A 25,593-nucleotide genomic window follows, 5' to 3' on the forward strand; every position below is an offset into this window, starting at 1 on the left:
CCGCCCCTCCCCCGGCTCCGCTCCCTTACTCGCCCCCGCCCAGCGCGCCCGGCTCCGCGCCCACCCTCACCGCTTCCTCCCCCGCCCTTGCCCATCCGGGAGGCGGGGCCCGAGCGAGCGCGGCGGCGTGGCCAATGGGCGCTCGTCTTACTCTGGCCTCTCCCCCGCGCGGCCGCCAATCGCGGCGGGCGGTGGTGGTAATATTGTGGAGTGGAGTTTGGATGCCGCGGCTGCCGCGGGCTGGAGCGGCGCGGCCGCGGGGGCTGCCCGGCTGTCTCGGGAAGGGGGCGTGAGGCGGCAGCGGCTGCGGAGACAGCGGAGGGAAAAAGGAAGAAAGGAAGGAGGAGGGCGGGGAGTCCTCGAGGAGGAGGTGGGATCCTCCAGTTCCTCACCTCTCGGCTGCGGAGGGCGGCGGGGAGGCGGCGCCGCCCCCTGCCCGCGGACTCCTCAGCTCACTGCAGCCGACCCGCCGGCTCCGGGCGCAGGCGAGGCTCCTGGGGCGGGAGCGGTGGCCGGGCGGCGCCGACCGCCATGGCGTTTCTCAAACTCCGCGACCAGGTAGGCGAGGGGCGGCAGGCCCGGGGGTGGGAGGGAAGGCGGGAGGAAGGGGGGGCCGGCGGTGTGGGCCGCTGGGCGCCCGCTCGGCGGGGCGGTGCGAGGGAGGCGGGGGCGCCTCGGGGGTCGCGGCGGCCCGCCTGTCAGCGCAGCCCGGCCGGGGGAGCCCACGTGCCGCCTCCGTCCATCGCCGCCGGAGGGGCGGGTCCGCGCTCGCGCCGGGCGCCCGTGTCCGGGTCCGTGCCTCCTCTCCAGGTGAGGCCGGGGCCTAACAGGTGGCTTCCCGCAGCCAGGCGGGGCGCTGCCGGCGGCCGTGACCGAGGGTCACGACCTTGCTGACTTGTTGGCGTCGCCGGGTAGTTCGAGGCCGACTCTCTGGGTCAAAGGAGATTTTGCTCAGGGAGTAGTTATTCAACGTGCAAGTTCCCGCACTTGTTTTCTTCTGACATCTTGTGCACCATCTTGGTTACTTTTCTTGACTCAGGAAGAGCTGATACAAGAATACCTGAAGTGCGGTAAAATGTCATGACTCTTGGATTGAGGAAATATTTTGTGTCCAGGAACGAAATCGCAACTGTATCAGAATGACTTGTACACCTGAAAACGTGGAACGATGGGTAACAAGGCTTTCAGGCGATGCAGAGGTTTCCAAACATCTGAATCAAAGGGAAATTAACGTGTGAAATATACCGAGTCACAGTAGACTTCTTAGTGCTGAAAATTTATCTTTGCCATTTGTTTTTCTGAACAGAAGATAGTGAACAGATTTGAAGGGAAGGTAATTGCACGTATTGGGAAACTATTCCGAAAGTGAGCTCCCCTTTTGAAAAACAGTGGGGGAAAAACTTGAGATATATTTTTCAATATTGTCTCTTAGTGAATATTGTACCTTAAATTCTGAATCTAAGTAGTGTCATTTCATAAGTGACTTTTCTGTTTAGGCTGATGGCTGAACTTGTGTATCATTTGTATCAGGAAGTTTTTAGTTGGTGTTAACATCATCAGGACATGATACTTTGAAAAACTCTAGTGTTTAGTCAAGCTTATACTTTGTATTTCAAATTGTGGAATTGCATTGTCCAGTATGATAGCCACTAGCCACATGTGGCAACTTAAATTTAAATTAACTTTAATTTTATTATTTATTTATTTATTTTTGGTTGCATTGGGTCTTTGCAGTGGCTTTTTTTTTTTGAAATTCACGTTCTTTTATTTATTTATTTATTTATTTATGACTGTGTTGAGCCTTCGTTTCTGTGCGAGGGCTTTCTCCAGTTGCGGCAAGTGGGGACCACTCTTCATCGCGGTGCGCGGGCCTCTCACTATCGCGGCCTCTCTTGTTGCGGAGCACAGGCTCCAGACGCGCAGGCTCAGCAATTGTGGCTCACGGGCCCAGCCGCTCCGCGGCATGTGGGATCCTCCCAGACCAGGGCTCGAACCCGTGTCCCCTGCATTGGCAGGCAGACTCCCAACCACTGCGCCACCAGGGAAGCCCTGCAGTGGCTTTTTTTGCTGCGGAGCACGGGCTCTAGGTGCGCGGGCTTCAGTAGTTGTGGCTCTCAGGCTCTAGAGCGCAGGCTCAGTAGTTGTGCACAGGCTGAGTTGCTCCTTGGCATGTGGGATCTTCCCGGACCAGGGCTCGAACCCGTGTCCCCTGCATTGGCAGGTGGATTCTTAACCACTGCACCACCAGGGAAGTCCCTAAATTAACTTTAATTTTAAATAAAATAAATTCAGTTCTTCATTCCTGCTAGCCACATTTCAGGTGCTCCGTAGCCCTGCGTGGCTCTTGATTATAATATTGGACAGTACAGGTGTGGAGCATCTGTATCATCAGAAAGTTCTGTCGGGCAGCACTATTAAAGAATAACAGGTAAAGCATAAACCAATTCCTGTACAGTTAACGCACGTTATACTCTTAATGGTGTGTAACTCAAGATCTAGGGTCTCCACTAATCTTTACCAATCTAATGGCACCTTGTGGTTCCATAACTTATAGTTGAGGTAACAATTTTTGTTTTGTTTCTAGTCTTACACTTTTGAAGAAAGTTATTTGGATTATGTGTGTTAGAAATTTGGTGAACTTTTGGGAGAGCATCTCATTTCATTCACCATCAGGTTTAAACAGAAACAGGATTGTATTTTCAGTTGGACATAGAATCCAATTGCACCTTTTCATTTGTGTATTTAGGAATTGCAGTTGTGAAACAATTGTGATGCTACTCCAGTTTTATATAATATCTATTAATACTCGGTGGTAAAGATGATATGTAAAATGTCACCTGTAAACTTGAAGGTATTTGGGCAAGTTAATGAAGTGGCATGGCTCAGAGGCGGGGGGAAGAACCTTGGGGTTTACCTCTAATAAACTACTAAGTAATTGGCTCATTTGGTCTTTCTTTTGGAAGACATGTAGAAATGAGTTTGTTTTTGCCTGGAAGGGAATAGCTGCTTTTAGAAGTCGTCTTATGTGTTGATATTTTATTAGCTGTTAAAAGCGATGGTACAAATGAAATGGAATGCAAATACTATTTTAACCTTTCCCATCTACAGGACAGGCAGTTCAGCTAGACGAATTATTTTATTTGGAGGAAAGGAGGAGATCTGTTTAAGTACACAGAATTTTAAAGCTGAAAGGTAGTTGACATAACTTTTAGCTCAGTCCTCATTTACACGAGCTAGGAGGTAGTAGAATCTACTTTTCTATGTTATTTCCATGTACACCCTGTATTTTGCTTTTTTCCATCTTTTTAAATACAGTCTATTACGTAGAAGCCAAACGTGGGTAGGGGTTGTTTTTCTTTGTGCACATAAGCATCAGGGGGGTTCTAGATGGTTTAAACATAAAATCAGTGAGTAAATAAAGCAGTTTGTTTTCATATCCAATCAATGACAATGAGTAAGGCAGCTTTCCCTCATTTTGTGCCAACACCAATATGGGGGTAAGAAGTTACTACTGTGCTATTTTCTATTAGTAGGTGAAAATAACTTTCAATTGTAAATGAAATGAAAAGAATTTGTTTCCTGTTTGTAGGAAATGTCCCTGGATTTTTTCCCCCCACATAAAAGTGTTTATAACAGCACGAATCTGTAACAGTTGCAGGGTTTTATTCAACAGGTGTCACTGTCAGGTTTTTTCTCTTTGCAGTTACTGAAAATGTAATCATACATGGTTACATTTAAAATTTATTTTCCGGCTTTATTGAGATATTATTAATATATAACATATGTAAGTTTAAGGTGTACGGCTTTGATTTTATACATGTATATATTGTGAAATGCTTACCACAATAAGTTAGTTAACACTTCCATCCCCTCATGTAATTACCATTCATGTGTGTGTGTATGTGTGTGTAGATAACATTTAAGATCTACTTCTCTTAGCAGCTTTCAATTATGTATATATAATAGAGCATTGTTAATTATAGTCACCATGCTGTGCATTAGATCCCCAGATCTACTCATTTTATAGCTGGAAATTTGTACCCTTAGACCAATTACAGGCTTACATTTTATCAGCAGTGATTCATAGTATACCCTAATAAGAAAGGTAGATGGTCTTTGTTTGGTTCAGGGGTAACAAACTCACAACTGGGGAGCTAAATGGCAGCTGATACTTGGCTTCAGTATCTAGGACACAATAGGGAGTGATGGAGATCATGGCAAATAGCAGGTATGTTAGCTGCTGCTCAGCCCCAGGCCATTGTTTCTGTGCAGGTGTGCCTAGTATTTTTAGAACTCCAGTTTTTTGTAGGAAGCCAGAAATACAGATTCTTATGAAAAATTTCTATTTATAAGTGTTGGCAAGTTGGTAGACAACACTGAGAAAAATTTAAAACCGTGGTTTTAAAAAGGGGGACCAGTTTATAACCACTAGTTTAGATCAGCTTGAGGAAACAAACTATTATAAAATTAGATTCCTATTAAAAAACAGTTTTCTCTGAGATAAAATAGCCAAAATCGTCATAAACTTAAAAAAAAATTGAGATATAATTTGCATACCATGAAATTCACCCTTTTAAAATGTTCAGTAGTTGTTAGTATATTCACAAAATTGTACAACCATTACCACTATCTAATTCCAGAACATTTCCATCACTCCAGAAAGCCATTAGCCGGACTTTCCTGGTGGCGCAGTGGTTAAGAATCCACCTGTCAATGCAAGGGACCCGGGTTCGAGCCCTGGTCCGGGAAGATCCCACATGCCATAGAGGAACTAAGCCTGTGCGCCACAACTACTGAGCCTGCGCTCTAGAGCCCATGCTCCACAACAAGAGAAGCCACCTCAATGAGAAGCCCGCGCACAGCAACGAAGACCCAACGCAGCCAAGAATAAATTTAAAAATAAAAAGAAAAAGTCTTTAAAAAAGCCATTAGCAGTCACTCCTTGTTCTCCCCTCCTCCTACCTCCTGGCAGTCACTAATCTACTTTCTATCTCTATGAATTTGCCTGTTATATTTCATATAAATGAAATCATACAATATGTGGCTTTTTATGTCTGACTTGTTTCACTTGGCATAATACTTCTAGCATGAATCAATTAGAAACTTTTATATCATGTTTAAGACTTTCTAAAAAAAAAGTTTCTATACTTTTGTGCTGTTTTATTGCCTCTGGTAGTGTGCATATGTATAGTCTGGATGTTGTTTGTTTCTGTTTTCTGAGTTGGTTTTATAACTCAAGTTAAACTTTGTTTGCAGTAGTACTAAAGGATAATAGTTTTCACATTTGGATTATTTTTGTGTAGGAGCCATCTTTGTGTTCCCTCCTGGGTTAATGGTCATTAGGTAAGAATTCTTGATATATTGAAGGTTTGTTTTTTTAGTTTTTTTTTTTTTGAACAAAGTTGGCATATCAACGAGTAGATATTGTATAGATGAGAATAAATCACTGTTTCAGATAGTAAGTTCTCACTTGTCAAGCATTCACTAAGGGTAGAGCATTATTTGACTTTTCAGTAGGAAAAAAACTAGATGATCCTTGAAAAATCTTATAATTGGGGATACAGAATGTATGAAATGCCTGAAAAACACTGATGCCCATATGCTCAAGTATTCCATATCGAGTATCTCCTTGCTTTGTGTTGGAGATTGTGGGGGACACAGGGTGCAGTAGCTACCATCTCTTCCCCTAAGAATCTTATTGGCTAGAAAATGAGCGAAGACATGCATAAATAAATGCACAGCGTCTGAGATACTTCACATGAAAAGGTTTATAGAAGTTGAGGAAAAACATGGAGCATATTCTTTGGAAATGTAACTAATATATAATTCAGAAATAAGTGTGTTCTATGTTTCTTGACTTTTTGTTTTTTGAATACTTTGTATAATACAGTGTAGAACATGGAGTGCTCCATAAGAGATGGAGATAACATGATTTCAAATTCAGAAAGGATCAGATGATCTGATTGTAGGCAGAGGGAAACCCTCATGGCAAGGGAGGTATTTTAGGTCCACAGAAAGGGTTTGTTGAGAGCAAACATTTGGGCAGGAAAGCAACAAGAGGGAACCCAGAAAGCAAGCCAGAAAAAGAGGATGGTATATTTCTGTTGGGATAGTTAGGAGATAGACCCGATTGGTGAGTGTAGTTGGAAAGGACTGGAGGTAGATTAGTTGAATTAACAGTGACTACATTATGAAGTACTTGGCATACAAGGTTAAGAAGTTTGGACGGATCGGTAGGTGATGGGAAGTCTAAGCTAGGCTGTGAAGAGCTTCAGGGCGAATGTGCATATATGTACTTTTCTCAAGAGGGTTCATAGTTTTATTAGATCTTCTGAGGGGCCCATGACACCCCAAAGTTAAATAACCGCTACATTACAGGTTTTAGAAGAGTAGATTATAAAAGACAAATAGGGACACCCAAGACTGGTTAGGTGGCTACTGCTGTAATTCAGAACATATGTAAAAACTTTTAATTTAGCATTACCTGAGTATATTAATTACTAAGCCAAAGTTTGAATGGAAATGAGTACATCTTTAAAGGATCCTTATAGCCGTAATAATGACTCACTTATGTGTACAATTATGTCTTATATTCATATAACAATTGATAATTTTTTTGTTGCATAGTCCCACTAGGGTCAATCACACATTAAAATGCAATTGAACATTGATTATGGTAGTGAAAAAAAACCAGATAATCCAAGTGGTTAGGTTTGGGTTGTATTAGGTTTTTCGGCATTTTATTTCCTTTTCATTTTTCTAGTCTAATGTAAAATTCATATACCTGGGCTAGACTGAGATGCCCCTGGAAAATGTTCTGTGCCTGGAGAAAATAGTTTAGGATTAAGCCTTTTTGTTCTGGATAATGTATCCTATGGGCAGTTCAATCAAGCCAATCACTGAGTAATACTTCTAATTTAAAATGAAAATTAATGAAATCTCCAGTTATTTAAACCAATAATGTTTTAAAGTGTTACAGTATATTGTACACGATGATTAAAGTTCTCAAGTACTTTAGGTTTGATTTCTACTCCTGTCCCTAGCCCCAGTTCTTCGTTATACTATTAAGGGATTCATCTACCTTCCTTATGTGATACTGATTTTAAGAAAAGTTGCCAGGATTCTTTGTGTATACTGGTTGTCATACAAAGCAAAGTCTAGATAGAATTACTACTCCCACAGCTAAAGTTCACTTTTGCGCAGTAAATTTAAGTTCAGATTCTTAATTGGTGATGGTTTCATCTTTGATTTGTTATAAAGTTAAAGGTATGTCTTTTCTACTCTTGCGGATTTAAGGTCACAGATAATATTAAAGCATGCAGCACAGGACAAGATATTTAAAAAGGGAAATTAGGAAGCAGTTGTTTCTGACACAAATGCTTGTTCTGGAAGCCTAGAATGCAAGTTATTACAGTTGAACACTACATTTTAAAAAAAAAATAAATTATTTATTTTTGGCTTCATTGGGTCTTTGTTGCTATGTGCTGGCTTTCTCTAGTTGTGGTGAGCGGGGGCTACTCTTCGTTGCGGTGCGCGGGCTTCTCATTGCAGTGGCTTCTCTTGTTGCGGAGCACAGGCTCTAGGCGCACGGGCTTCAGTAGTTGCGGCACGTGGGCTCCAGTAGTTGTGGCTTAAGGGCTCTAGAGCGCAGGCTCAGTAGTTGTGGCGCACAGGCTTAGATGCTCCACGGCATGTGGGATCTTCCCGGACCAGGGCTCGAACCCGCGTCCTCTGCATTGGCAGGCGGATTCTTAACCACTGCGCCACCAGGGAAGTCCTCTCTTTTCCTTTTGAGGGAACTCTCGGATTAAAAATGATGAAAGTCAGAAAGGACCTACTTAGCTATCTTTAGTATTGCATTTTTAAAAAATTAATTAGTTATATTTTATTTTTGGCTGTGTTGGGTCTTCGTTTCTGTGCGAGGGCCTTCTCTAGTTGCGGCAAGTGGGGGCCGCTCTTCATCGCAGTGCGCGGACCTCTCACTATCGCGGCCTCTCTTGTTGCGGAGCACAGGCTCCAGACACGCAGGCTCAGTAGTTGTGGCTCACGGGCCTAGTTGCTGCGCGGCATGTGGAATCTTCCCAGACCAGGGCTCGAACCTGTGTCCCCTGCATTGGCAGGCAGATTCTCAACCACTGCGCCACCAGGGAAGCCCCTTTAGTATTGTATTTTTATTGGTCTAAATTAATTAGGATAAAATCAGATAATTCAAACAGGACTTTGAAAGATTTTATGTATGTGTGTGGTGTGGATGTGTATGTAGATGGGTAAACAAAAGGCATCTATGTTGGATAGTTCTCTGAATGGTGAGAGGTTTCCCCCACTTTTTGAAAGCTTATATGCTAGGCGGTGTATAGTTCCAAGAGTGCCAGACTGGGTCATGCCAAGAGTGAGAATAGTGTCCCTGGGAGAACTTTATAAACAGTAAAGCAAGTGACATTCACATCCTGGAGAAATGGAGTTAGTTGGACTTCAGAGTTAAGAACAGCTGGCTTTTAAGGGATGTAAAAGCAAACTGCAGCATGAAGGGTGGGCAGTGGAGTTGAAGCCGGCTGAACAGATCGGAACAGCAGGTATAGTATTAGTCACACAGAGCCAGTAAGTAGCCTAATCCAAGGTATAGGCAGGTAGTTAGAAACCAGCATGTCTGTTAGTTGAATGATTCAAATAGAGAGGTCTGGAATCGAGAGACTTCAGTAGACGAGGGCTGGGGGCTGTAACCTTGCAGACATTCTCATTTGATACTGTAGCGGGGACAACAGAGGGAACGTGGTAGGAGTATTTCCCAACTTAGAAACTAGTCAGGAGTTGTAAATGAAAAGACAATACAGGTGTATTATAGAAATGTTTTGGAAGATTGTGTATATGTTAAGTAATGGTTAATCCACCTTGCTATTTTAAAGAAACTGTGAATTATTTTAAATAGCCTCTTAATAAAATAACTTATTTTTAATCTTTTATCATAAAGCTGAATTTCTATATATCATTTTCACATAAATTTAGATATACTGACTTGACTGCTTAACTATTACAAATGATCAGCAATACATGGATTATTTTGTATGTTCTGATGTATTACTGGTTTAGAACCTTCTGTGTTTTGGCTATTGAATTATTGCTTTTAAAATGTTGCTAATCAACCTGTGTGTATTTTCTTTCCTTACTAGCAATGTTCCACCTACCTATGACTCTAGATTCTATTATAGTCAAAAGAACTCCTTACCTGCTCACTTTCTAGTTTCCTCAAAGTCTTGGAGACACAGTTTTGAACTTGGAATTCCTTTTGTCTGACCATAACTTCTTTCATCGTTGGTTGTCCCGTCTTTTCACCCACAATGAAGCTGAGCTTTGCTGTGTTGGAACCTATTTCACCTAGTTGGTTAAGTTCAATTTGGCCACAAACTGACCTCTTGAGAAGTCTTGACGTCCTGATTCGAGCAGTATTGGCTAGGGTAGTGTTTTCTGAAGTGTGGGACAGCTTTTCCTACTGGTGTGTTTCTTGAGATTTTACGGGGGTGACTGGTCTACTTGGACTTCCAGGTGTTGACCCACATTTCCTTGCTTCTAGTCTACTCAAGACCGTAGCCTGGTGTTCTGCTTCAGTCTCACTTTCCTCTGGCCTGTTTGGGGGTTTCCCAGCTCACTTCATTGTACCCTTTCGTATTAACCATCCCTACTCATCTTTCAGCTTTCATCTCTGTTTTTCCACCTCAGCCTCCTTTCTTAAATCCTATGCCACCCTCAGTTCCTAACTTACACACACCTCAGTCTCTTCCCCTTCATCTCGGTCTGCTGCCTTTTGGAATTTGTCCTTCCTTTCCGTTCCCACCCCTTCTCAGGCTGTGCCGTCTTCTCAGCAGGCCTTGACTCTCAGTGGGCACTTTACCCACAGTTCCTCCCATTGGCGCTGTTAATGTCAGTCTTACATTCTTATCCTCTACCTTTTCTACTCCTGTCTGTAGCCCCAGTATTACCCTCTCAGGTTATGCCTTCATTCTTTCCTGTGGCTTTGTTGGGCAAAAGAAGCAAATGACTTAAAGAAAAGGTTAAGTAAATATTAGTAGATGTCATTCATGTATATGGAAAATAATTATGATAGTCTTAATTAAATGTCTGGAATGCTGGAACATATACTTTTAATTCTGGCTCATTTATTTATTCCCTCTGTGACCTTGGGCAAGTTATTTCACTTAAGTTTCTGTTTCCTTGCCTAGAAAAGGGAGGTAGTTGTGTCTAGCTTGCTGAATTGTTGAATTAAATGAGTGTGTAAAACCCCTGGCACATAATTGGCACTTGATAAATGGCAGCCATTATTGTATTGAAATACTTTGGCTTGGGACTTTGCTCTTCCACTTTCTTTGCCCACCTTGGGCAAAGAAACTAAATCTGGGCTGGAGTTTGTTTTTAACATCTTTTTTGAGATATAATTCACAAAAGCTATACATTAAAATAATTTAATAATGTATAATTTAAATAATGTATAATTCAATGTGTTTTTTTGTTTTGTTTTTAGTAAACTCACAGGGTTGTGCAACTATCAACCACAATCTAATTTTGGAATATTTATCACCTCAAAAAGAAGCCCTGTGCCAATGAGCAGTTACTCCCATTACTCCTAACCTCCCCTCCTTTCTCTTAACCTTAGGCAACCACTAATTTACAGGTATACCTCAGAGATATTGCAGGTTTGGTTCCAGACCACCGCAGTAAAGCGAATATTGCAATAAAACAAGTCATGTGAATTGTTTGGTTTCCCAGTGCATGTAAAAGTTGTGTTTACACTGTACTGTAGTGTATTAAGTGTGCAACAGCATTATGTCTTAAAAAAAAACAATGTACATACCTTAATTAAAAAATACTTATATTATTGCTAAAAAATGTGAACCATCATTTGACCATGCAGGGTTGCCACAAATCTTCAATTTGTGTAGATGTGTATTTTAATTTCGCTTGGGAAGATTCGTATGAGTTGCTGAATTGTATGGTAAGCTTCTGTTTAATGTTTTAAGAACAGCCAAGCAATGTAATCCCTTTTGTGTGTTGCTGGGTTTGGCTTGCTAATATTTTCTCTCTCTCTTCTTGTGATGTCTTTTTCTTTGGTATGAGGGTAATGTTGGTCTCATAGAATGAACTGGGAAGCGTTCTCTGCTCTCTTCTAGAAGAGTTTGTGAAGGATTTGTAGTATTTCTTCTTTAAATGTTTGCTAGAATTCACCAGTGAAGCTGTGTGGGCCAGGCCTTTTCTTCGTGATAAACTTTTAAATTAGTAGTTCTGTTTCTTCACTTGTTATAGGTCTCTTCAGATTTTCTATTTCCTCTTGAGTCAGTTTTGGTAATTTTTGTCTTTCAGGGAATTTTTTCATTTTATCTAAGAGATCTAATTTGTTGGCATAAACTTGTTAAAATATTCCCTCATAATCCTTTTAATTTCTCTAAGGTCGGTGGTGATGTACCCCTTTTTATTCCTGATTTTAGTAATTTGTCTTCATTATTTTTTTCCTCAGTCTAGTTAAAGGTTTGTCAGTTTTATTGGTCTTTTCAAAGAACCAACTTTTGGTTTTATTGATTTTTTTCCCCCTATTTTTATCTTTTCTATGGTATTGATTTTTTTCTCTAACATAATTTCTTTCCTTCTGCTTACTTTGGATTTAGTTTGCTTTTTTCTGATTGCTTAAGCTGGAAGCTTACTTGAGGTCTTTCTTTTCTGATATCGGTGTGTACAGCTATAAATTTCCTTTTAAATAATACTGTGTTAACTATCCTATAAGTTTTGATATGTTTTGGTTTTGTTTTCAGTCAGTTCAAAATACATTCTAACTAAAAAGTTCCCTTGTGATTTTGTGCTTGACCCAAGTGTTCTTTAGAAGTGTCTTGTTTAATATCCAAACATTTGTGGATTTCCCAAATTTTTTGGTTTTTTTCTAATTTAATTCCATTGTGATTGGGGAATATTATTTAAATTCTTTGTCTTTTCAGTTCTTTTAAATTTGAGACTTTTAGTAGCTACTAAAAGTAGCTACTTCCTTGCAGGCATAAAATATTTACAAATTTGTGACAGAGTTACACACAGTTTGTGGAGTGGGAACCATGGGAGCAGACTGTGAAGTTTGTGAAGCATCCATTTGAGAACCACTGTTAGAGAATGAACAGGTTGCTGCTGTGTGTGTGTGTGGAATGGAGTGTGTATTGAAACGTTAGATAAACATCTTCTGGCATCTGAACATTTTTTCTGATTCTTAAAGGCTGGGTATGTATAAGTGGTACCTTTTAGTAGTTTTGATGTGACAGAAGTGTTTGATCTTTTTCTTATTTGATACTCAAAACTGTATTTATTTTTGAAGTACAGTTGATTTACAATGTGTTAGTTTCTGGTATACAGCAAAGTGATATATATATATATATTCTTTTCCATTATGGTTTATCACAGGATATTGAGTATAGTTCCCTGTGCTATACAGTAGGACCTTGTGGTTTATCTATTTTATATATAGTAGTGTGTATCTGTTAATCCCAAACTCTTGATTTGTCCCTCCCCCACCTCCTTTCCCCTTTGGTAACCATAAGTTTGTTTTCTTGTTTGTTTTTTTAATTTATTTTATTGACGTAGTGTTGATTTACAATGTTCTGTTAATATCAGAGAGTGATTCAGTTACACCTATATATACATTTTTTTAATATTCTTTTTCATTACGGTTTATCACAGGATATTGAATATAGTTCCCTGTGGTATACAGTAGGTCCTTGTTTATCCATTCTATACATGTAATAGTTGGCATCCATAAGTTTGTTTTCTATGTCTGAGTCTGTTTCGTAAATAAGTTCGTTTGTATCATATTTTAGATTCCACATATAAGTGATATCATATGGTATTTGTCTTTCTCTTTCTGACTTAACTTCACTTAGTGTGTTAATCTCTTGGTCCATCCATGTTGATGCAAATGGCATTATTTCATTCTTTTTTATGACTTAATATTCCACACCTTCTTTACCCATTCATCTGTTGATGGAAATAGTGCTGCTATGAACATAGGGGTGCATGTATCTCTTTGAATTATAGTTTTCTCCAGATATATGCCCAGGAGTAGGATTGCTGGATCATATGGCAACACTAGTTTTAGTTTTCTAAGGACTCTCCATACTGTTCTCCATAGTGGCTGTACCAATTTACATTCCTACCAACAGTGTTAAGAGGGTTCCCTTTTCTTCATACTCACAACTTTTTTTTAACCATAGAGAGGATATATAAGAGGTCTTTGTTTTGATTGTTGTTTTTGGGGGGTTTTTGTTCCTTTTGTTTGTTTGTTTTTGCTTCTTAGGAAAAATTGAAGAGCAGAAAACTTACTTATTCCAGGTTTTTGGTACCAGTTTTTCACAGAAGTATAAAATGAGAGGAAGAGAAGTCCCCTCCCTCAGTCTTGCCAGATTTTGTTGTGAACAATCCTTGTGACTGTCAACTTGTCAGTGGATGTTTTTTTCCTTTGAATGACTTCTGCAGGAGGCAACCTTTTTTTGGACTATTCTCTGTTATTGCCTGCGTTTGCGTTTAGGAGTGCAGGATCTTTCCCCCGCATTTATAAAATCATTAAACTGAACCATTTTCAAAAGTTTGACGTAGTGTTTTCATTGAACTCATGGAAGTTAGAATTGAAGCTGTGAGAGAATTTACCTATTTAGTCTTGAGCTTATAATTTCCCAAAGAGTAAGGGCCACAGTTTTGCCCAGTACTAAACACGTAACAAGAAATTTAGGCATGTAATTTATATCATAGGCTTCCTGAATACTAAAATGCAAAAGAAACATTTTCACCTACCGCATTCAATACTTTGTTACTATCTACTGATATTGGTGAGAATGCAGGAAATTGGTTCCATTACACTGTTTTATTTCCCTGTGGTTCTATCTGAAATAATTCTCTTTATATGACTATATTTATGGTCTGTCTCCCACTACTGGAATGTGAACTCTAAGAGGGCAGGGACCGTGTCTGTTATTTACTGCTGTATCCCCATCACCTACAATAATGCTTTGCATATAGTGAACATTCAGATAATTGCTGGATGAGTAAAGAATTCTGATTAGGTGTATCTGAGACAGGACCCTGATACCTACATTTTTTTTAAAAAACATCTCAGGTTATTTTGATATGCACTCCCAAGGCTGAGAAACACTGGCCTATTTTCCTTCTCTGACATGCAGTAATGTGCATAAGGTACAGAAGATATATATATATATATATATATATATATATATGTATCCTTACTAAAAGATCATTACTAGAGGCTTTCTCCACTCTTGAAATTGGGAAAACCTGACTGAGTTCCCTAGAAAGAAGAGTTTAATTCAGTATTGTTTTCCAAGTATTGCTTGCAGATAAGACTCAGAATGGACAGTTGCTTTCCACCATCAGATAATTAAATCTAGGAGTGGTGAGAAGAAAGAGCTAGAATGGAATTTATTACCCCCCACCCCCCATTTTTAACAACAACAACAAAAGGCAAGGTCAGGCTTCCTAGATGACTTCTCCAAAACAGTGATTTTCAGTGGTGGGGGATGGGATTTCTCTAATGACTGGGGACATTTTTGATTGTCATAACTGGGGAGGGGGAAAGGATACTACTGGCATCTATTGGATAGAGGCCGGGGTGGTGCTAAACATCCTACAGTGAACAAGAAGACATCCACCCCCAACAAAGAACCACCTGCTCTACAGTGTCAGTATTGCAGAGGTTGAGAAACCCTGCTTTTTAAACAAGCCGCTTGGAGAAAACATTAGTAGTTAATGTTGAGTTTGGCAGTTATGAATGCATGGAGCCTGTGTGTGTGTCTGTGTGTGCTCGCGCATGCACACATACCCGTTTTTGGCCCTGGGCAAAACTGGATGTCTGTGTAGAGAAACCTGTATATATGTACAGGAAGACCTTGTTTTATTGTGCTTTTCTTTGCTTTACTGCGCTTCGCATATATTCTGTTTTCTGCACCTTGAAGGTTTGTGGCAACCCTGTGTCAGGCAAGTATGTTGGCGCTATTTTTCCAACAGCATTTGTTCACTTGGTGTCTCTGAGTCACATTTTGGTAATTCTTGCAATATTTCAAACTTTTTCATTATTTTATTTGTGATGGTTATCTGTCATCAGTGATCTTTGATGTTACTGTAACTGTTTTGGGGTGCCATGAACCGTGCCCGTATCAGACGGTGAACTTAATCCATAAATGTGTGTGTTCCGACTGCTCTCTCTCCCTCTCCTCTGGCCTCCTTATTCCCTGAGACACAACAATACTGAAATTAGGCCAATTAATAAATAGCCCTACTAATGGTCTCTAAGTACTTGTTGAAATGAAGAGTCACACAACTCTCACTTTAAGTCAAAAGCTAGAAATGATTAAGCTTAGTGAGGAAGGCATGTCAACAGCCCAGATAGGCTGAAAGCTAGGCCCTTTGAAACAATTAGCCAAGTTGTGAATGAATGCAAAGGAAAAGTTCTTGAAGGAAATTAAAAGTGCTACTCCAGTGAACACACAAATGATAAGAAAGCAAAACAGGCTTATTGCTCATATGGAGAAAGTTTTGTTTTTTAAATTGAGGTATAGTTGATATACAGTATAAGTTTCAATCAGCATAGTGATTCACAATTTTTAAAGGTTATACTCTATTTTACAGTAATTATAACATATTGGTTATAGTCCCTGCGTTGTACAATATATCCTGTAGTTTATTTATTTTATTTATAGTAGTTTGTACTTCTTGACATAGAGAAAGTTTTAGTGGTCTGGATGGAAGAGCAAACCAGCCACCACATTGCCTTAAACCAAAGTCTAATCCAGAGCAAGGCCCTAAAATTCTGTGAAGGCTGAGAGAGGTGAGGAAGCTGCAGAAGAAAAGTTTGAAGCTTAGCAGAGGTTGGTTCATGAGGTTTAAGGCAAGAAGCCATCTCCATAACATGAAAGTGCAAGGTGAAGCAGTGAGTCCTCACGTAGAAGTTGCCACAAATTATCTAGAAGATTTAGCTAAGGTAATGAAGGAAGCTACACTAAACAATAGAGTTTTGATGTAGGTGAGCAGCATTCAGTTGGAAGAAGATGCCATCTAGGACTTCATAGCTGCAGATGAGAAGTCAGCGCCTGGCTTCAGAGCCTCAAAGGATAGGCTGACTCTTGTTAGGGGCTAATGCAGCTGGTGACTAAGTTGAAACCAGTGCTTGGATTCTGAAAATCCTGGGGCCCTTAAGAATTATGCTCTCTACTCTGCCTGTTCTCCGTAAATGGAACAACAAAACCTGGATGTCAGCACATCTGTTTAAAACATGGCTTACTGAATATTTTAAGCCCACTGTTGAGACCTGTTCCTCAGAAGAAAAGATTCAAGATGACTGCTCATTGACAATGCATCTAGTCACCCAAGCGCTCTGAGGGAAATGTATCAATACAGTGAGATTCATGTTGTTTCCATACTTGCTAACACAACATCCATTCTGCAGCTCAAGGAATAATTTTGACTTTCAAGTCTTATTATTTAAGAAATACATTTTGTAAGGATATAGATGCCATAGATAGTGATTCCTCTGATGCCTGTGAGCAAAGTCAATTGAAAACCTTCTGAAAAGGATTCACCATTCTAGATGACGTTAAGAACATTCATGATTCAGGGGAAGAGGTCAAAATATCAACATAGAAGTTTGGAAGAAGTTGGTTTCAACCCTCATGGATGACTTTGAGGGGTTCAAGACTTCAGTAGAGGAAACAACTGCAGATGTGGTGGAAACAGCAAGAGAACGAGAATTAGACGTGGAGCCTGAAGATGTGGCTGAATTGCTGTAATCTCATGATAAAACTTTTAACAGATGAGTTACTTACTATTTATGGGTGAGCAGAGAAAGTGGTTTTTTGAGATGAAATCTCCTGGTGAAGAAGCTGTGAAGCTTGAAATATTGAAAGTATATAAACAATTTTTCACTTTTAATTTTGAATAATGCACCAACTATAAATAACCCCCATAAACAAAACTCTTTGAGTTCCTCAATAATTTAAAGGTGTGAAGGGGTCCTGAGGCCAAAATTTTTTTGAACAGATGGTGTCCTGAGATTGGTTCCTCAGACACTGTTGAACCTATGTTTGTGTCTCTTGTTGGTTTAGGCTTCCATAGACTAGAAGATTTAAATTCCTTGGGCTTTGATAGAAAGTTCTGGCTTTTTATTTTGACCTGAGTATGTTTTTAATGTGTAAAATGTATAGCAGAATTTTCAAAGGTTAAATTTTGAGTTCATGGGGCTACAAAAGCATTATTTGTAGATGAGTGGAGAATTATATCTGGGAGAATGACAAAAAGAATCACAGGAAGTGGTAAATTATTTTGGAAAGGTTACAATAGACAAATGATTGTGGAAAAAGTGTCATTTTATGAGAGTCTTAGAGAAAAATTATGAATAGGTTTAGCAAACACCTTAAGTATAAGAGACTGCATCCCCGTAAAAAAGGGGATATGTTAGGAGCATTTTAATTTTTAAACACACACACTAGAGCTTTATCTAACCATAAGAAATAATAGGCTTTCTGTTTCCTTAAACACTGAAATAAGCTCAGTAGGTTTGAGTGAATTGTTGGTAGGTTACTATGTTTAAGGCAACATTTAGGAGAACCATACTGAAAGTGATTTAGAGGAAAAGAGACTTTCCATAGATATTTTCTTATCTATATAAAATAATTAGCATTACCCTGATTTATTAGAGGCCTGGTCTTAGTTAAGCCTTTGTAAAGGGTAAGTTTGGCTTGTGACCTAAACAGTATCTTTGGAGTCAATGAATAAGTGTTGCGTGGTGTGCAAAGATGTGGAAGATCCAGAAGAAATCAGGGAGAAAAACTTGTCAAGAGTTGAGTTAAAAACTTAAAGACAGTGATCTTTTCCCCCTAGATATTAATATTTTGGTTAACCTGATTTTGTAAATGTTATTTTTCTGTGTAGCATTTTAATCCCTAGGAGGCTCGTAATCCTTTGAAGTGACCCATAGTCATTTCATAGTGGGGATTAGGAACTAGATTGTTAGGAAAGACCACAATTTGTTTTTTCTCAAATTCTAATACAGATAATACTTTAACATTAATACTTGTATACTTAATTTTCACTAGTTAAATGTGAGGAAGTTTTCTATCTTTAAAAACTTGCCTTGAAAAAGATTTTTTTCCTAATCACCAATGTACTTTTTTTGAAATGTGTAAGTAGATACAGTTACCTTTTAAAATTCCATGTTAAATTTTTTTTTAGATCAAATAATTTAAACATATTCCTATTCTATCTGAACAATAACATGATATATTTAGGGGCATAGGTCTTCATAAATGTTTTTTTGTGTATGATAGAATTCATCAGAATACTATTTTACCACTGGTGTTAAAAAAAATTTCTCATTCTAAAATTAATCAAACAAAAATATATATTACTCTAAACTCCTATTCATTTATATAAAAGCAAAAAGTTATGTTTCTATTCATTTTTCATTATGGTAAAATTAACATACATAAAATTTATCATTTTAATCATTTTAAGGTGTGCGATTCAGTGACACTAAATACATTCACATTGTTGTGCGACCATCACCACCACCCATCTCCAGAACTTTTTTTATCTTCACACGTTGAAACTCTGTATGTATTAAACATTAACTCCCTATACCGTTTATCCCCCAACCTCTTACAAACACCAGGCATCATTCTGCTTCCTGTAAGTGGATCATACAATATTTGTCCTTTTGTGATTGACTTATTTTACTTAGCATAATGTCTTCAGGTTTCATCCATGTTGTAGCATGTGGCAGAATATCTTTTTTAAGGCTGAATAACATTCCATTGTATGTATATGCCACATTTTAAAAATTCATTAATCCATCCACAGACAGTTGGATTGCTTTCTAAGTGTCCATTAGGCTCTTGTGAGTAATGGTGCTGTGAACATGGGTATGTACGTACCTGTTTGAGACCCTACTTTCAGTTTGTTTGGATATATCCCCAGACGTGGAATTGCTGGATCATATGGTAATTCTGTGTTTAATTTTTTGAGGAAATGCCATATTGTAATTGTGCATTGACGACTGTACCATTTTACATTCTCACCAACAACACATAAGAGTTTCAATTTCTCTGCACCTCACCAACATTTGTTATTTTCTACCTGTTTTTTTGTTTTCTTTATAATAGCCATTCTGATATGTGTTAAGTGTTATTTTGCAGTTTTTTAAAAAAAAAATATTTATTTATTTATTTATTTTTATGGCTGTGTTGGGTCTTCGTTTCTGTGCGAGGGCTTTCTATAGTTGCGGCAAGTGGGGGCCACTCTTCGTCACGGTGCGCGGGCCTCTCACTATCGTGGCCTCTCTTGTTGCGGGGCACAGGCTCCAGACGCGCAGGCTCAGCAGTTGTGACTCACGGGCCTAGTCGCTCCACGGCATGTGGGGTCTTCCCAGACCAGGGCTCGAATCCGTGTCCCCTGCATTGGCAGGCTGATTCTCAACCACTGCGCCACCAGGGAAGCCCTATTTTGCAGTTTTGATTTGTATTTTCTCAGTGATTAACGATATTAAGCATCTTTTCATGTGCTTATTGCCATTTGTATTTCTTTGGGGAAATGTCCATTTTTTAATTGGGTTGTTTTCATTTGTTACTGGTTTGTAGTTCTTTATCTATTCTGGATATTAATCCTTCATCAGACACATGATTTCCAAATATTTTCTCCCATACTGTAGGTTACCGTTTCACTGCATTTATAGTGTCCTTTCATGCACAAATGCTTTTAGTTTTTATTAAGTTCAGTTTATCTACTTTTTCTTTTGTTGCCTGTGCTTTTGGTGTCATGTCCAAGAAATCATTGTTAAATTCAGTGTCATGAAGCTTTTCCCATTTTCTTCTAATAGTTTTATAATTTTAGCTCTTGTGTTTAGGTCTTTCATCCATTTTGAGCTGATTTTTGTATATGGTGTAAGGTAAGGGTCCAACTTCATTTTTTTGCATGTGGATATCCAGTTTTTCCAAAACCATTTGTTGAAAAGACTGTCCTTTCTCCTATTGAATGGTCTTGGGACCCTTGTTGAAATCTGTGGACCATATATATGTGAGGGTGTATTTCTGGGCTTTGTTCTGTTTCATTGGTCTATATGTTTGTCTTTATGGCAGCTCCACACTGTTTCGATTATTGTAGCTTTATAGTAAGTTTTTTTTTTCTTTTTTTTTTTTAATTTTATTTATTTTATTTTTGGCTGTGTTGTGTCTTTGTTGCTGCACGCAGGCTTTTCTCTGGATGCGGCGAGCAGGGGCTACGCTTCATTGTGGTGCACAGGCTTCTCATTGTGGTGGCTTCTCTTGTTGCGGAGCACGGGCTCTAGCCGCGCGGGCTTCAGTAGTTGTGGCTCACAGACTCAGTAGTTGTGGCTCGTGGGCTCTAGAGCACAGGCTCAGTAGTTGTGGCGCACGGGCTTAGTTGCTCTGTGGCATGTGGGATCTTCCTAGACCAGGGCTTGAACCCGTGTCTCCTGCATTGGCGGGCGGATTCTTAACCACTGCGCCACCAGGGAAGCCCTGTTTTTTTCTTAATTTATTTGTTTTTCGCTGCATGGGGTCTTCATTGTTGCATGCGGGCTTTCTCTAGTTGTGGTGAGCAGGGGCTACTCTTCATTTTGGTGCGTGGGCTTCTCTTGTTGTGGAGCACTGGCCGTAGGCTTCGGTAGTTGCAGCATGTGGGCTCAGTAATTGTGGCACACAAGCTCTAGAGCTCAGGCTCAGTAGTTGTGGTGCATGGGTTTAGTTGCTCCACAGCATGTGGGATCTTCCCGGACCAGGGCTTGAACCCATGTCCCCTGTGTTGGCAGGTGGATTCTTAACCATTGCACCACCAGGGAAGTCCCTGTAGTAAGTTTTAAAGTAAGGAAATGTGAAACCTCCAAGTCTGTTCTTTTTTTTTTTCAAGATTGTTTTGGCTATTCAGAGTTCCTTGAGATTCCGTATGAATTTTAGGATGGATTTTTAATCTGTAAAAAGACATTTTTGGGATTTTGATAGGGATTATATTGAATCTGTAGATTACTGTGTGTAGTATGGACATTTTAACAATATTAAGTCTTCCAATCCATATCTTTCCATTTCTTTGTTTCTTCTTTAATTTCTTTTAGCAGTGTTTTATAGTTTTCAGCATACAAGTCTTTTGCCTCCTTGGTTAAGTTTGTTCCCAGGTATTTCATTCTTAATGCTGTTGTAAATGGAATTGTCTTCTTAATTCCCTTTTCAGTTTGTTAGTGTATTAAAAAACCCTGATTTTTGTGTGTTCCTTCTGTATTCTGCAACTTTGCTGAATTCATTTATTAGTTTTAATATTCTTTTGGTTTGTGGACTCTTTAGGGTTTTCTACATATAAGATTATGTTGTTTGTGAACAAAGGTAATTTTACTTCTTCCTTTTCAGTTTGGATATCTTTTCTTTTTCTTGCCTGTTAGTTTTAATAGATGGAGAGATAAAATAGGAAATGGTATTAGATGATCTAGAAATCTGTTTATCTGAGGCTTTACTATGGAAAATGTATCTTGAAAGTTTTTCATGCTATTCCATGGAAACTGGGGAACTTAAGTGATAAAGATAGTCTGCATTGCAAAGAAAATTTAACTCACAGCTTCTAGATTTATAATAGGTTTTTGTTTGTTTGTTTTTGTTTTTTGCTATCTCAGAAAGCCTAATCACAGATGCAGTTTTCTTCTAGTCCTTGACATTGTGCATGCTTTTTGTTTTTTTCTGCTTGCTTTTGAAGGTAGTTGTTAGCATTTAATTATTCTTTGGAGTTTTGGTTTTTGTTGTTATAGATATTTGTATAAGAGATGCCTGTAACCGACATTAGAGATATATAAAATGTAAAATCGTTAAAAACAGGTGGTACTCTGGAAATAAACTTTAATCATTTAGGTCAACTCTTAAGATGAGAGGACTGAGGCCTGGAGAGGACGTTAACTTGTACAAGATTATACAGTTATTATCAGAGTCAGGACTAAACCGCTTTGGTGATTTTTTTCTCATTCTTTCTGTCTACTTGAATCATTGATTACTGCAACAGCCTTTTAACTGTCTTTACGGACTTTAGACTCATCCTTCAATCTGTTCTTGCTACTGGATCCAAAGCATAATACTTCTAAAATATGGACAGTTATATCAGTGTGTTAGTTTTTTCAGTTATTAACCATTATCTTTAGGGTAATATTAGCATTAAATATAGCTAAGTCCATTACTTGGGTTGTCTGATTTAATACTTTGAACAGTTCTTTGCTGTTAATTATCCCAGTTTTATAGATGAAGAAATTGAGACCAGGACTAATTTCAAAGTTTATGTTCCTAGGCACTGTATTATTACTACTTAAGTAAGGCATTCAAGACTCCTTGTGTTGTTGCTCCCATCCACTTCTCTTGTGTTCAGTTGACATTTTTTTTTAAAATTAATTAATTAATTTATTTATTTAGGCTGTGGTGGGTCTTCGTTTCTGTGCGAGGGCCTTCTCCAGTTGCGGAGAGCGGGGGCCACTCTTCATCGCAGTGCGCGGGCCTCTCACTGTCGCAGCCTCTCTCGTTGCGGAGCACAGGCTCCAGACGCGCAGGCTCAGCAGTGTGGCTCACGGGCCTAGCCGCTCTGCGGCATGTGGGATCTTCCCGGACCAGGGCTCGAACCCGTGTCCCCTGCATTGGCAGGCGGACTCTTAACCACTGCGCCACCAGGGAAGCCCCTTCAGTTGACATTTTTAACTGTAAATTCCTTGAAGGCAGATATCATGTCGCAGACCAAGCAGTTGCCTGATACATAGCAAATATTTGGTAAACGTTGAATAAATTTTAAGTAGTGAGTGAATGGCACAGGATAGTGAGCCTAGCCCAGTGTGAGAAGACATGAATATTACATCTGAAAGAAAAGATTCCTCTGACTGGCCATGGTCAGTAAAGGTCAGTCTTTGGGTTAAAGAACAGAATGAGGGAAATGAAATCCAGAGAGATGATTAAAGATAGCAGGTATTTGTTCTTGACTTAAATTAATTATATTTTTGGGTTGTAAGAACTTGAAAATGAATTCTCTAAATAACTTTTTATGTTTTCAGGCCTGGTGGAGTTAAGTAGAGAGGCATCTGAAGACTTGAGACAGGGAAAGATTACTCCGTTTTTTAGAAAGGGGAACAAGGAAGATTGTAGAGCTTGATGTGGCTCTCAGGTGAGATTCTAGAGTAGATTATTTAAAGAATTACTTGTTTCCAGGAGAGATGAAGTACTAAACATTAAGAATTAGCCTGAATTCATTGAGAACAAACCAAAACAGCCTAACTTTTCTTTTTGTGCATGAAACCTCCTATCTTCAGTGAATTGCAGGAGATTTACAGATTACTCATCACATTTGCAGATGGCACAGATACAGGAGGGATAGTGTGTTAGCTGGGATGGGCTAGATTTTGCTGTAGTGATAACCTCTAAATCTCAGTGACTGAAAAAGTAAAAGAGATTTATTTATTGCTTATATCACATGTCTGTTCTCAGGTCAGCAGGGTTCTCTGCTTTGTGTTGTTCTCATGCAGGAACCCAGTCTGGAGTTTCTGCCTTCTGGAATGTTGCTTGTACTTGTGGTACCAGAGAGGGAACATGATGAATGGCATATCAGGCTTCAAAGCCTCCGTCACACATCACTTCAGCTCACTTTTAACTGATCAAAGCGGGGTGACCACACCCAGCCCGGGTGTTTGTGGGGCAGGGAAGTATAATCCTACCATAATTTGGAAGGAAGAGACCCAGAAATATCACTGAACATCAGTGTTGACTCTCTGAGATAGTGAGCACTTTGGATGACAGGTTAAGGAACTAAGAGGATTGAGCTTGGTAGGCTGATGTGATCAGCTGAATCAGACAAAGGGAAAGTGAAGAGGGAGAATTTTAAGAGCCTGTCCTTCCTTCCCAAAACTGATCCCAATAGAATACTGTTGATGGAAGGGGCTGAGGGGTGCAGCTTGCTAGCTTTATCAGCACATGTGGCACAAAGAAGTGTAGTGGTTGGTGCAAGGGAAATGACAAGGAGGCCTCAATTCTGACTTACTCCATATGCCCAGCTTACCACATTTCTGGATATAGGTGCTTGTTCAGATGGGAGATACACTTGAAATCATGTGATGTGGATGACTGAGGCAAATAGGAATGTGCAGTTGGGAAAATTCACCTGGGCAGGGGAGTGGGAGGCATCATGGCTGCCTCAGATATCTGGAGGCCTACCATGCGGAAGCAGGAATGGACTTTTATCATATGTCACACTAAGAAACTAGTGGATGGAAACTATAGGAAGTGATTTAAGCTCAGTGAAAGCAAGCTGCTAGTTTAGAGGTGGTGTAGAATACTTCTTCCTGGAAATAATCAGGCATCAGGTTGATTCCCCTGAAATTCTATGACTTTCAATGACAGAAGAATGCCTGTTTTATGCTAAGAACTTTCATAAACACTTAATATGAGTATGTAAACATTTATGTGATTATTTCTAACTTCACTGGTGGAAAAAGTGAGATATAATGAATTAGTGATCTATTAAAACATTTTTATCTTGATGCCTATTATGTACTAGAACTCTGCTAGGGACTTTATGAATTTTTTTTTTTCTAAATCTTACTTCAGTCTCATTTTATACACGAGGAAGCTAATTCAGAGATAATAGCTTGCCCAAGGTTTATTCTGGTTAACTGGTCAAGTAAGGATTTTAACCGAGATCTCTTCAATTCCCAAAACTGCTTTTTCTACTCTCTCACCCTAATAGTTATCTTGTGTTGCCTGCCTACCATGTTTGTGTCTCTTGGGAACAGTGCCCCCTTATTTTGGGGTTCGGTCTGTCCATCTCTGTCCCTTACCACATAGTTCTAATGGGACTTCCCAGAGTCCTCACTACTTGGTCACTTGCCAGCCTCCCTTCACACGGGCCAGTCAGAATTCCCTGGGTGTTTTTAAGTGAAACCAGGAAGGAGACTCATCCCTCTGTGGTGATGGGTGTAGTAAGATGTAGTGTGTAAGACCTGTCTGTGTTCATATTCCTTGAAGGAAGCCGGTCTGCTTTGACAGGAGTGATGCCCACTGTAAGTCCCTGGTTCCAGTGGTTCCTGATGCTCAGCTGCTTTCCTGCCTTGCTGTGATTCAGTTATTCTACCCTTCTCCTATGTGAGACATCCCCAGTATCTGACATAATTCCTTTTTTGCTCAAAGGGTTGGACCTTGAACAGTACTGGTCACTTTTGAGAGATGCGGTATGGCTGTGGGGCTGTGTGCTGGGCAAACTCCCTGATAGGGAAGAAAAGAACCACTGAGGAAGGTGGTCACCTCAGTGGCTCTTGAAGGTGCAATTTTTGTGTGTATTTATTTGTACTGAGGAAAGGTGGGATTGTCAACACTGGTGATTTTTCAGAATTCATTTTTTAAAAGCCACTGGATCCATTTTACCAAATGTGGCCTGTGGTGTGTACCAGTATCTTGTGACAAAGTCAGAGCCCTTCTGGTTGAGTAGTGTTTGGAGCCCTGGCCTCTTCATCCCCTTTTCTGTCCCTTCTTGGTTACTACCTGAGGTACCCTG

General features: G+C 39.6%; 1 protein-coding gene across 4 annotated transcripts in view; it reads left to right on the forward strand.

Annotated features, from left to right (window-relative positions):
• Nucleotides 1–203: 203 nt before the first annotated feature.
• The window catches only part of ANKRD28 (ankyrin repeat domain 28), a 175,245-nt gene continuing 149,855 nt past the window's right edge, over nucleotides 204–25,593 (forward strand). For all 4 annotated transcript variants that reach the window (XM_036851838.1, XM_036851841.1, XM_036851839.1 and 1 more), the window contains exon 1: nucleotides 204–558. In XM_036851838.1, the coding sequence (XP_036707733.1) occupies nucleotides 532–558 (27 nt within the window). In that variant the 5' untranslated portion in view covers nucleotides 204–531. The remainder of the gene's footprint in view (nucleotides 559–25,593) is intronic.

The sequence above is a fragment of the Balaenoptera musculus genome, chromosome 4 (genome assembly GCF_009873245.2).
Source record: "Balaenoptera musculus isolate JJ_BM4_2016_0621 chromosome 4, mBalMus1.pri.v3, whole genome shotgun sequence".
Taxonomy (NCBI): domain Eukaryota; kingdom Metazoa; phylum Chordata; class Mammalia; order Artiodactyla; family Balaenopteridae; genus Balaenoptera; species Balaenoptera musculus.